The sequence below is a fragment of the Camelus bactrianus genome, chromosome 16 (genome assembly GCF_048773025.1).
Source record: "Camelus bactrianus isolate YW-2024 breed Bactrian camel chromosome 16, ASM4877302v1, whole genome shotgun sequence".
Classification (NCBI taxonomy): Eukaryota; Metazoa; Chordata; class Mammalia; order Artiodactyla; family Camelidae; genus Camelus; species Camelus bactrianus.
Window position 1 is genome coordinate 45765138 of NC_133554.1, and position 13474 is coordinate 45778611.

The 13474-nt window shown below is 47.0% G+C and overlaps 1 protein-coding gene across 2 annotated transcripts in view; it reads left to right on the top strand.

The window, feature by feature from the left end:
• ITGB3 (integrin subunit beta 3) overlaps window positions 1–13474 on the top strand; it is a 48090-nt gene that overhangs the window by 13249 nt on the left and 21367 nt on the right. For both annotated transcript variants that reach the window (XM_074343429.1, XM_074343430.1), the window contains exons 2-6: window positions 1058–1143; window positions 8900–9095; window positions 9922–10174; window positions 11456–11618; window positions 12258–12419. In XM_074343429.1, coding sequence (XP_074199530.1) covers window positions 1058–1143; window positions 8900–9095; window positions 9922–10174; window positions 11456–11618; window positions 12258–12419 — 860 coding nt within the window. The remainder of the gene's footprint in view (window positions 1–1057; window positions 1144–8899; window positions 9096–9921; window positions 10175–11455; window positions 11619–12257; window positions 12420–13474) is intronic.

Sequence of the window (13474 nt, forward strand, 5' to 3'; positions counted from 1 at the left end):
TGCATCTGCAGATGCAGAAACCACGGGTATGGAGGGCCGACTGTACGGAAAAGGCCATCCTGGGGGCACTGCAGGAAGAGGTTTACCTGGCTGAGGCCCGGAAGGCTAAGCTAGGGGAAGTGGGGAGGATGGGGGCTTCTGTCCAGGCAACTGCTTGGAGTTGCTTCCTGGCTGGGCTTCTCAGGGCTTTTTCGCTCCTTTGCTCCTCCCTCCAGCTTTTTCTCTGCCATTTGACAGTCTGAAGACTGTTTACATTTGAGTGGCATTTTGTAGTGTACCCTGTGCATCTCCTTTACCTCACTGAATTCTTTGCACAGATCCTGTGAAATAGATATTATCATTTCATAGAGATAAACTTGGTTGACCAAGGACAAAACACAGCTAGTAAAAAGAGCATTCAGAATTCAAACACTGGCCTTCCAACTCCAAAATTCCGTGTTCTTCCAGCTTATAACAGTCAACTTTCAGTAATATTTCTGCAGTTCTCCCTGAAGCATTCTACACATGGATCCCAAGATGTATGTATTGGGAAGCTTGAGGTTTCAGAGGATTCGCTTTTCCTTGGCAGGCCAGTGGGACACTGTCATGGCAGTCACCCCCCAACCCCATATTGAGGCTGTGTGTTAGTGGTGCATTGGGGCCCTGAATTCCCTGTAGGGTGGCTGTGAATAAATCACTAGAATAATTGGAGAGAGGGCATATTACCATGGCTTTGGGCCTCAGATTTTCATTTGCCCAATGTAGGTGTCAAATCAGTTGTTAATTAAAGCCTTTGCATCAGTTAAGATCTGACACTTGGGTGCGTAGCTCCGCTTTGCTCCATCACTTGCCATCACTCTCACCTCATTAATTAAGGGCGGTGATGAGTTTTTCCTGACCTCCCTCTTTCTCCTTCTTCCTTACCAAACAGCCTGTGTTTGGTAAATGTCTATGGGATGGTGTATGTGTGCATCTGAGAGATGTAAACCTGGACATTGGGGAAAGTTGGGGAAGGATGGGGCAGGCCAGCTACTTGCTCAAGCCAAATCAGATGCTAATGCCTCTGTCTCTGTTTCAGGGCCCAACATCTGTGCCACACGAGGTGTGAGCTCCTGCCAGCAGTGTCTGGCTGTGAGTCCCATGTGTGCCTGGTGCTCAGATGAGGTAAGGAGCAGATATCTGACTTTGTTTCTTCTCCAAACTTAGCTGCTTCTGTGTAGAAATGGACCCATGGGGATATCTCCTCCCTCCTAAGTACAAGCCCCTTGTCCCTTCTGAGCAAAGCTAGGGAGAAGCCTTCCCACTGATGGATGTCAAAGGGAGCTGTCATGGATTGTTGCTGGGAATGCCACCCAGAGTGTACCATGTGGCCCTGGACCCAGGCAGTTTGGTTGGGCCTCCTGGCTTCCCTGTAATCATTGCCACCCTTTACCACCCTTTGCTTGCTTTTTGTTGGGGTGGAACCCACCCTGGGCAGTGAGACCTTCGGTCTCAAAAAGGGAGTCAGGAGAGGTTTATAGGTAGAGGGGATGCTGGCTTATGAGCATTCCAGACTTTTTTAAAGGCAAACAAAAGAGGGATCTTGCACATGTGTAGGGGGATGTTTAGCCAGAGGATCTTTTCTCTTCCCTTTTCTTGTCTGATGATTGGGCCCCCATGGCTTTACCTTTTCCTCTCTCTCTCCTCTTTCCCTCCTTCCTCCCCTCTCCTGGGAAGGTGTCAATGAGGGAAGGAGCTGGGCCAGTTTGGTGAGGCTGTGAGGGTGACAGGAAAGGGTTCGCTGTGTCTAGGAAGAGGATTTGTTGTGTCTGGGGCCCTAGGGAATGAGTGTGTCTGAGGGAACAGCTCTGTTTGTGGCTGGGACGGGAATTTGGAGCTGGCGAGAGCTGGGGGCTTGGGGGTGAGTGTGGCTGGAGAGGTTCCAGTGATTACAGAGTCTGAGGCTGAGTCACTGACCTGGCCCCTGGCAGGTGGTTATCCAAACTCCTGGCCTGGCTGGGTGTCAGCCACCCAGGGCACCTTCTCTCTCACGATAGCATGTCCCTGCCCTCTGCAGTTCTGTGACGGTTCTAACCCAGGCCTCGTTCTCTCTGTCTGCTTCTCTTCCCAATCTGCTAAGTTTCCTAAAAAGGCAACCTCCCCAGCAGGCTGGTGGGGGGGTGGGGGTGGGAGCTGGGAGGCTGTGTTTATCTCTCAACCGGAGGACCAGCCGGAACAGCAGAGGCCAGCCCAGCACACTGCTTTGGCCTCTGTGCAGTTCAGCACGAGAACTGCTTCCAGAGGCAGCTGCCCAACATCTGGGCCACACTGACTTCATTTAGCAAATGAAACAATCCCTGGGGCTGGGGATGGGGTTGGGGTGGGGGGGTTGGGTGAGTCCTTCCCCTCCACCCCCGCAGGTTCTCCACCCCTCTGGGCTGAGCTGGCTGCTCAAGTGTGATGTGGCCTCCTCCCTTCTCATTTGCCATATCCTCCTTCCCTTGGTTACCATCATGATATTATTAAGCTTCTTTTACAAGGGAGTTGGAATTCTGCAGCCGAATCCTCGAAGAAGGGAAAGTTGGATGGGGAGGGTGCCTCATTGGAGTGGATGGTGTGTAGCTGCCTGGAGCAGAGGGGTAGCCAGGGGAGAAGCCTGAGTGTCACTCAACGGATGTTCCCCCTTCTTCCTTTCCTCCTTTTCAACCCAAAGCAAGAGAAATGGAGACAACTGTGGTTCAGAGGAGTCTGGGGAAAAAGAAAACAGATTCTTGTGGTGTCTGTCACCTCTCTTGATCTGAATAGGGACAAGTCATGTAACTGAGGTATGCTGAGGCCTGACCAGACAAAGCCCTTAGGTCACGTGATCAGATTTTGGAGATGCAAATATGGAATATTTATTGATAGCCATGGTGAATTTTGCCCCCTGGAGGAGACCGAGGTTGGGGGAGGAGAAAGGGGGAAGGTACAGGGTAGGATGGAAGCATAAGGTAGGACTAGCCTAGGAATAGGGAGTGTAGTCAAAGAGCAAATGGCTGCATCTAGGACCAAAGAAAACTAATGAGGGGAAGGGAATGGTCCAATAAGATATTTTCTGGGAAGATGGAATTTAAACAGGAAAGTATTTGTTTGTGTGTTTGTTTTTGTTTTTTGAATGACAAAGTCAGATTTATTGCTCAGGGTTAAATCAGTGGAAACAGAATCTGGGGCGGGAAAGGGGGACACAGGAAGTTGGTGAAGCATCCTCCTGGCTTTCACTGAGTTCTTGGCTCCCTGGGAAAGTGGGAGAGGCCAACGGTTTAGTGAATGACTACAACTATCTCTGAACTAGGAGGCCAGGGGAGGAGGAGAGATGGCAGAGGAGACCAGTGTGAGGCAACATTCGTCAGGGAGGAATGGGAGGTGGGAATCCTGGGCTGTAACCTGAACGTGACTGCTGTTTTTTTCCTGAGGGCTTCCCTTGCACTGACCAAGTTTAACTGCTGAAAGTATCTTGGCCGTTGACTTAAAAAACCCAAAATGAACCCATCTGGGCCATTTTGTATGTGATTTGTTGAATAACCGACCCCGGAGAGCCCTCTACTTCTGCCTCTCCTACCTTGGCTGTTACAGGCAGGATTGGCAGTGCCTGGAAAAACAACTGGTTGGGCTCGGCGTTCCCTGGTCCTAGAGGACAGCGGCTCTGGGTGTGTAAAGCCAGCCCTTGGCTGGGTAGTAGGAAAACATAGCCAATGTGGATGAGTGCAGAGTTTTGGGCTCATCTGCATAGGGTGTGTTCTCATGGTGCTGGATACTGATACGAGTTGCAATGGGGTACTGTCTCTGTACTGTGAATCTAGCAGAGAGGCTGGTCTCACACAGGGATTCAACTTGTGGTCTTGGCCTCAGTGACGTCATGTTGGAATCTTCTAAACTTGCCTGCTGGTAAGAGTCACCTAGGGTGCTTGTTTAGATATAAAGGCTCCCAGGATGAACCCTGAACCTATTGCATCAGAATGGCTTTTATGATACTGAGTTTGGCAAATACTGCTAATCAAATGGGCTGATCATTGGGGTCATGGTGAGTAGAGGTGGAATTTAGGTTGCCAGATAAAATACAGGGCAACCTAGTTAAATTGAAATTAAACAACACATACTCTTTGGTGTAAGTATGTCCCAGATATTTACCAAATTTGGCAACCCTAAGGTGGAGGGAAATACTAGGAATTCTTCCATAGTCCTGAGTGCTTATCAGGAGGTGGACTCACTCACACTCAGTCTGACATCTGTGGACAAAAGGAGAAGAATGGGTTTGGGTCTAGCAAAGAAGACGACTCCAATAGGAGTTGCTTCTTATTTTCTCCTCTGCATCTCTACTTGGGGTAAAGCCTTAGCCCACTATTCCTTTTTAGTCACTAACATAGTTTTGTTCTTACTTCTTTGCTATTTTTACTTTCTTCCTATTTAAAAAAAATCTGGATAGATAAACAAGTTTATACTGTATAGCACAGGGAAATAAAGTCAAAGTCTTGTAGTAGCTCACGATGAAAAAGAATATGAAAATGAATATATGTATATTCATGAATGACTGAAAAACAGTGCTGTATACCAGAAATTGACACAACATTGTAAACTGACTATAACTCAATTTCAAAAAAAAAAGTCTGGAGGATGAATGCTCATCTGGAGAGTTTTACTCCAACTGGTTATTGTAAAACAGAAGGGTGTAATATTCAAAGTGCTCCTCCTTCTGTAAACAGTGGAGTGTAAATATCAATAACCGTAAACTAAAATACTTTCCTTCTCTTCTCCTTCCTTCTGACCCCTTCACGTTTCTTTCTCTGTATGTTCAAGCTATTTCTTGTCCTCACCAGATATCAATCAAGAGAACAATACTGGGGGGAAGGTATAGTGGTAGAGTGCATGCTTAGCATGCATGAGGTCCTGAGTTCAATCCCCAGTACCTCCATTAAAATATATAAGTAAGTAATTATCTTCTCCCCCACAAAACAGGAAAAACAAAGAAACAAACAAACAAAAAACCCCAAAACAACAACAACAAAAAGAGAAAAATGTTAATTTATTTGGATTGGAGGTGTTTGCCAGCTCTCTGAGGGAAAAAGTGCCAGTGCATATATCCTTTCTTGCCCTCCAAGGAAAGTGTTTGCAGTAATAGAAGTAGTTATAATGGTAACAATAGAAAAGAGTCACCTATTTGAATTTGTTTGTTTATATCAGATCAGAAGGATTTGGTTATACTTGACTTATGTTGAGATTTTTATTTCTTGAAAGCATTTCCTGTTCACAGTTTTATTTTATCCCCTGACTGACCCTGTGAGCAAGGTGGAATAATGACAGTTATTCATGCTGTACTTTCCCAGCTTCCAAAATGGGATTAATGGAGAGTGGGACTAATAGCGTGTGTCACTCTCCCAGGAGAGTGAGGCAGTTCAGCTCACACAGCACGTGGCCTGGAACCTCCCACCTCGGTGCTCGGGCCCTTCCCCTGGGTCTGGTTATTTTTGCCCTTTTTGTGTAACATCTGGTTTCACTGGGAACCGAAACTTGAACACTCCTCCCTGCTCCTTCCAGTTTTCTCTCTGAGTAACCTGGACACATTCTTTCTACTTTCTCAGCCTGGGTTATTAAGAAAGGGAATGTTGCCCAAGTGTATTGAGGTCACTGCCTTGGTGTCCTTCTGGGACAGGAGGCTCTCAGGGGGAGTATGGCTGAGAAGCAGGCCTTTTGTGTTCCTGACCCCTGATGTCAGCAACCACAAAGGGAGGGAAGGAGGCAATTTTTGTTTCGTAGTGTTTATATTTCTAAGGAAATTCATAACAAACCATAAGGACCGTCAGAAAGGCTTAGCGCTTCAAACCTTCTTGTAATAAACACTGCCACGTTAGGAAGTGGGGGTCAGGAACCCCCCTCCAAAACATTCTCTTCCTTCGCTGGTGCGACTTGAAGATGCAGGATGGCCTTGCTGTGCTCACTGTTTCCTGGTAACCCCCTTCCCTCTCTCCTTCAGCATCTGTCTTAGTCCTGGAAAGGATCAGCAACTCGGGGCATACTAGTCTATCCAATCATTGCCTTTTTTGGAAGGTTTTCTCCCTGGGTCTTTGTGGGCAGCTGGAAGCAGAGATACAGTAGGGAGTTTTCTGAGCAAGAAAGAGACTGCTTCCTGGGGGAGAAGGGTTGGGAGAGGTGGGCGGGAGCAGCAGGAATTAGGGCCCCAAAGCACTAAGTGCTCATGAGCTCTCCCTGCTGTCATTCCATCCTGGCCACAGCCAGGCGAGGGGAGGTGATGTTCATCTCTCTGAGACTAGGAGGAGCTGTGATGTCCTGCTGGAATCTTTTGAACCAGGAAGGTTGTCTCGTGCACCGTTTCCCGTTGCTAATGCTCTTGCTCTGCCTCATCCCCAGGAAGCTGAGAAAGAAGAAAGGGAGCTGCTGGCTTCCAGGAGCTCTTTCCATGTTTTGCCTAGGCCAGCAGGGTCTTCGTACCATTTGTCTTGAGTCCATTCAGGCTGCTATAACAAAAATACCATAGACTGGGTGGCTTAACAACAAGCATTTATTTCTTATGGTTCTGGAGGCTAGAAAGTTCAAGATCAAGGTACCAGCAAATTCAGTGTCATAGGTGGCCATCTTCTCAGTGTGTCCTCACATGGCAGAAGGGGCCAGGGAGCTCTCTGGGGCCTCTTTTATAAGCACAATCCCATTCATGAGGGCTCCATCCCATGACCTAATCGCCTCCTAAGACCCTGCTTCCTAATACTATCACCTTGGTGGTTACGGTTTAGTGTATGAGTTCTGGGGGGAAACAGACATTCAGTCTGCAGCACTGTTATGTTTTTCACGTTCCCATCCACGTGGGGAACCCCTTCTGCCTGTCAGAGAAGGGCTGGGTGGGAGAAGAAGGGACTTCGAACATCGGGAGGGGTTTTAGGCTACAGAGTCGTGATTTTTTGAGTTTGGATGGCTCCTTATGGCCCAGTTTCTCTCCTGGAAATGTGGCTTCCAGTCACCTGAGCAGCTGAGGGGGTGGTATGTTATCTCTCCTCCCCACACCTCTCATTTCCCCGTCTTGCATCCTGTTCCCTACCTGGGCCATTCTCGGCTGTGGCCCCTCCTGGGACTGTCTCTTCCACACTCCTGCTTCTCTGCCCTGATTCGCCCTGCGCAGAATGTAATACAGCAGGTCGTTCTATGAGGATAATTACAGTCAGACAATCTAGTCAGCATCTCACTTCTGCCACTTCCTACCTCTGTAACTTTGGGCAAATTACTTAACTTCTCCAAACCTTAGATTTCTTACTTATAAGATTGAGCTCCCCATTTGTGAAACCTCCAAGCCTCAGGTTCATTACTTGTAAGGTAATAATAGTTCCAGCATTACAGAACTGTAATCAGGCGGATTGCAGTGATCCATGTCAAATGCTTATTATGGTACCTGACGTGAAGCAAGTACTCAATAAATGTTAACGCTAGTTGTTCTGGGATACTGGTATGGGTTACCCAGCTGACTTCTGGAAGTGATTGTGAGAGGAGGTTGGTAGGAATGCGGGGGGTTGTGGGGTTGAAGGCTTAGATGTTGTGAAACAGGTCCAAGGAGGGATTTTCCAGCTTTCTAGGCAGTCCCCCAACCTGGCAGGAAGCCCTCATGGACTTGGACCCACAAGTTAGCCGAATGTCAGAGCAGGAAGGGACTGAGAACACCATGTCATCTAAGGCCTTTACTGAACAGGTGAGGAAACTGAGGCTCAATGGAGTGAAATGACTTATCTGAGGTCACACGGCTGGTTAGTGGCAGACCTCGGATGGAACCTGTTTTCTGATTTCCAGTGTTCTTCCCAGTGCACTGTGTTCCCCATTCAATACACTGGTGCAAACATGCACAGAGCTCCAAAGGTCTGTGGGATGTGTGCTAGGGTTTTTGGAGAGGTGCTCAATCTGCCCTTTGTCCAGGGTTGAGGAGAAAGCTGGAAGTGATGGGCTAGGCTCTGGTCAGTGGCTTGGCATCATGGAATTTGCCCAAGCTTGTGAGGTTTATTGGTAATTAATTTATCTAAGAACTGTTCATAGACACCTCACAATAATTACTAACATTTATTGAGCACTTACCCTATGATAGGCACCATGCTATGTGCTTTACACTCACTGTCTTACAGAGTCCTGCAGAACACCCCTCTGAACGTGGGGCTATTGTTATTTTCATGTTATAGGTGAGGAAAGGAGGCCTGAAGAGTTAGGTGACTCGCCCTAGGAACCAGCTGTTTAGGAGGCAATGCTGAGATGTCATCTCAGCCAGTCTGTGCCTCTCCACATCCATCCCCCGTTGTTACCTTTGTGGAAAGTCTCCAGGTTGGGTGCTGGGACTAGAGAGGCAACGAGACACACATAGTCCCTCATGGATCTCACACCCTAACCAGTGTCTTAGTACAGTGACTGTTTGGAAAGTCACTGTTTTGGAAAGAAATTTGTTGCAGAAATGAATACATTGTATATCAATATTTATTATACGAATTGTATGCCACGCCCCAATATATAAATGTTTCACAAAACAGTATTTACTTTTACTACTTATATACTTTGATACTTTCTATTCTATTCTGTTGCATTTTATTTATTAAATTGATGGTTGAGACCTACTACATCGATTTTTGGAACCCACAAGTGGCTTGCATTTCACAGTTTGAAAAACACTAGTCCTGCAGGCGCCATACTGTACTGGCCCTCTTCCTTCCTACCCATCACCCAACTTTCTGATGCTTCAGTTTCCCCATTCTGTACAACAGGCATGGGGACTATCTTGGGAAGGTCCTCAGGAGTTCATTTACATCGGTTTAGTCCCAGAGTGCTGCGTAAGCTCTGGCTGTTGGAAGGAGGAAGAGCCTGCAGGAAGCGGAAAGCTATGATAGCTCTGATCACAGGGTCCCCCCCTTGGGTTCCTGTCTTGCAGGCTCTGCTTCCGGGCTCACCCCGCTGTAACCTGAAGGAGAATCTGCTGAAGGATAACTGTGCCCTGGAGTCCATCGAGTTCCCTGTCAGTGAGGCCACAATCCTGGAGGCCAGGCCCCTCAGTGACAAGGGCTCTGGAGACAGCTCCCAGATTACTCAAGTCAGCCCCCAGAGGATTGCACTCCGGCTACGGCCAGGTAGGGAGCTCTTGGAAGTAGCTCACAATGGAAGTGGAGTGGGAAGAGAAGGATGTAAGGGAAAGTGTGGGCAGGAGAATGGAAGAAAATGGAAGGTTTGCGGACTTGAAGTCAGAAGATCTGAATTTGAATCTTGACTCTTCCATTGATTAGCTATTTGACCCTTCTAACATAGTAGGTACTCAAAAAATATCTTTGTTTTGCCTTCCCCCCAATGCCTATTTTATTACCCAGCATATAGCTTTGTGTTGAGGTTGAGCTTCTTAGTGTTATCTCTCAAATGAGATATAAGATGAGAGAGCAATTTGTAAGCCCCTTTTCCATGTGAGATTGGGGCAGAAGTATGAGGGCAGAGCAAATAGGGGCAGGAGACCTTAGGAGGAAGGATTAGGCTAAGAGGCTTTTTGAAGCATTTGTTTTGACTTTCCAATTAAATCAAGTATTTGAGAAAGTACCGTTTACATGCAAGGCGTGTGTCGGGTACTGTGGGATTCAGAGAAGGGTGGGACATAGTTCCTGCCTTTTATAGAATGTGAAGTGTAGTAACTGCCAAAACATCTGTGGCTTGGGCTGGAAGAGCCTTGAGACCCATAAGATTAGACCAATAGGGGTTTAAAGAAGGTGGATTTTTAGAAAGGGAGGAAAGAAGTTAAAAATAGGAGGGTCAAGAGATTGGAAAAGGAATAGAATTGCAAGAGGAGAGAAGTAGGGACCAGGGCTTTCAGGTTTGGTTTGATCAAGAAGTTACTTCATCCCAACTGTGTCCAAATTTACTTAAATCTTAGAAGGAGCAGAGGAGAAAAATTAATGTCCTTCTGTGTTGCAGATGATTTGAAGAACTTCTCCATCCAAGTTCGGCAGGTGGAGGATTACCCTGTGGACATCTACTACTTGATGGACCTGTCTTATTCCATGAAGGATGATCTGTGGAGCATCCAGAACCTGGGTACCAAACTGGCCTCCCAGATGCGTAAGCTCACCAGTAACCTGCGGATTGGCTTCGGGGCCTTTGTGGACAAGCCTGTGTCACCATACATGTTCATCTCCCCACCAGAGGCCCTCAAAAACCCCTGCTACGAGTAAGTCTCTCCTCTAGAAGCCAGGGACGCACCCCTCCCCTTTGCCCCAGGCAGGTCCAAGTGTTGCTTCCTATTTCTAGCTCTAGAGTAGCTTCATTGGCTGCCTTCTGGCCAAATCGTATCTCTCCTCTACTGTCTACCTTGATCTTCATGTCTGGCAAGTGGGCCAACCCATTGATCTGGAGTGTTCTATTAATAGAGTCCAAGGCTGTTTGGAGAGCTAGAAAGAAGATTTCATCAGCTTCTTGGTCTTGGTCACAAATAAGTAGTAGACAAGAGAGAATGGGAGGGAAATGAGATCAAAAGTAGAGAAAATTTATGGATGAGTGAACTAGAGGAATTATGATTTTAGAAGGATTGATTCCATTGTTATTGTCATTATTTTCCTCCTCATTATCAAGAGTATGAGTCCTGCGGAGTTAAAATGCAAAGAATTAAAATGCAAAGAATTAAACCCTAAAGGAGTAGTATTTATTGACCCTCTAATATAGTCTAAGTTGCTAAGTGTCCCTCTGTTGAGACTTTGGCTTACAAACTGAATGGCTTATTTATTTAATTGGTGGAGACTCGGCAAATCCATGGATTATAATTTAAAATGATGATTCCTGAGCATGACCAGGTATGAATTTACCTTTTAGGTGTGAAAGTTACATGATGTGCCCTTTTAACTTCTGCCTGAGTGTAAGGTTCCACAGTAAAGGTGTCGGTCATCAGTCAAACAAATAAGCCATTGGGCTGTGGATGGAAATGCTCTTGTTTGGCACAGATCTATCGGTTTATTGAGAATTCAGAGATAGTAAGTTACTGATGAACTTTTGCTTTGTTATTGTGTTAACGTTACTTCAGAGGAGTGTTTAAGTATAAGGTGGTAGCAGCAGCAACCAGAGCCTTACTCTGGCCTAAGAGCCTTCCACGCAGGAACTCATTCAAGCCTCACAACAACTCTTATGAGATACGTGCTATCACGTCCCCATTTTTTCATAAGTTAGGCATACGGAAGCTTGCCTAGGGCCCCAGGACTAGTAAGTAAGTGAAGGAGCTGGCATTTGAACCCCGGCAGTCTGTTTCCACAGTTCACTCTTATCCTCTGGCAAGCTGGAGGTGAGGTCATGTGATGCCTTAGGTGATTTGCGGGTTTGGAGTCTAAACTACCTGGGTAACTGTAGTGCAGAACTGGCCTGGCATACCGCCAGCCATATTTGTCTCCCTCTTTTCCCCTCCTGCTCCCCTGGCAGCCTCTTCTGTGAGGTGTCTGCTAAGATGACCTCTTTCCTTCCCCAGTATGAAGACCACCTGTTTGCCCATGTTTGGCTACAAACACGTGCTGACGCTAACGGACCAGTGGACCCGCTTCAATGAGGAGGTGAAGAAGCAGAGTGTGTCACGGAACCGAGATGCCCCGGAGGGTGGCTTTGATGCCATCATGCAGGCCACAGTCTGTGATGTGAGTTTGGAGGGTATGGAGTGCCACGTCCTTCCCCATTTTGATCTATCCCAACCATACTGGCACAGCTCAAAGTGGAGAAGGAAGTGGTACAACTGTGGGGATTTTTGTGTGAAATAAGAGATAGGAACTAAGCAGAGCTTCGTGCAGTATGAGCAATGTTGTATCCACTCCTTGGCCATAGCTGGTGTTTTTTTGAACCTCAGTGGTTCCATGTGTTTTCTGAGGAGAGCATCTCCCCACCTTCTCTGGAAGTGTATCAGAGTCAAGGCTGGGTTAACTTAACCTCGGCAAAGTGGCCAGATGTTCAGATGGGATTTCTTCTAGACCAGCCCAGCTTTGTGGATACAGGTGGGTTTCTAGATGGGCCACATGATTATCATTGAAAAAGTTATATTTGGAGTTGAAATAGACATCTTTCAGCTGCTTGAACTAATAAGCTCTGAGGCTGTTTTCCTAAGAGAACAGAAACCCCGAGTTAGAAAGCTCCAGCTTGTGTTTCAAGGACTGGGACTGAGGCCCTTCTCCAAGACAACTTGTTAGCCCTTCAGGTAGGGAGCTCCTTGGGTCTTTGTTTTCTGCCAGTGACATGGGTAAAGTTGCTGTCTCTATTTTGCCTTTTTTTTTTTTTTCAAACAGGAGAAGATTGGCTGGAGGAATGAGGCATCCCACTTGCTGGTGTTTACCACTGATGCCAAGACCCACATAGCGCTGGATGGAAGGCTGGCAGGCATTGTCCAGCCCAACGATGGGCAGTGTCACGTTGGCAGTGACAACCATTACTCTGCCTCCACTACCATGGTGAGATGCTTGGTACCACCTGCGCTCCCTTTTCACTGTAGCCAGGATTGCCCTAACACAGGCAGAGTCTTTGTGTGAATATGAAAATGGCAGCCCTTCCTCTGGGCAAGGTGCAGGGCTCTCTCCAGCCTGCCTTCACCTCTCTCACCCACTGGACACCCGCATCCAGGGTACAACCAGCACAACCATTAGAGATGGTCCTGGCTGTGGTCAGTACTACCACTTCCTCCACTGCCTCCAGCACCACCAGCAGCAAGCAGCATGGCTTACAGATTGGACCCAAAGGACTTTTGTAGGTCTGGCTGGAAAGCAGTTCATCCTGTCTGCTATGCACAGATTAGCCCCTTTTTGGAATATCATGCTTACTTGTAGTTATTGGAAGAAGACAGAGGAAAAAGAGACAAAGATCATCAAATCATGGAGAGCCAGTCCTGTGAGGAAAGGTTAAAGGGCTGAGAATCATTTAGCTGGAATGGAAGAAGGCTAAGGGATGGCTTAGCTGAGACATGAGAAGACTTTTTAAAATTTTTTTTATTAACACTGGTTTATAATTATGTAAGTTTAATGTGTACAATGTTGTATTTCTACTTCTGTATACACTACAGTGTGCTCACCACCAAAAATTTAGTTTCCGCCTGTCACCATACAGTTGATCCCCTTTCCCCATTTCACCCTCCCCCCGTCCTTTCCCCTCTGGTAACCACTACTCTGCATAAGAAGACTTCTATGCCCACAGAAGATTCAAAAAGAGGAAAGGAGTATGTATTGAAACAGGAGAAACTGCAGTAAGCCATAAGGAAAATGTACAGACCTGCAGAATGCTGAGTGTCTAGGGGGAGGTGTGAACTCTTCATCCCTTGAAGACATATGGCAACTACCTCATCTAGGTGGCTTAAAGATACACCTGTGTAAAGGCAGGGGCCTGAGCTGGGTGATCTCATGAGCTCCCTGCAAGGTCTAGGGTCCCAGGGACATGTTCACAGTTTACCAGCATCCCCATTGTGGCTTGAGTTCCTTGGTGTTAGCTATATCTAAGTGGAGCACTACCAGGCAAT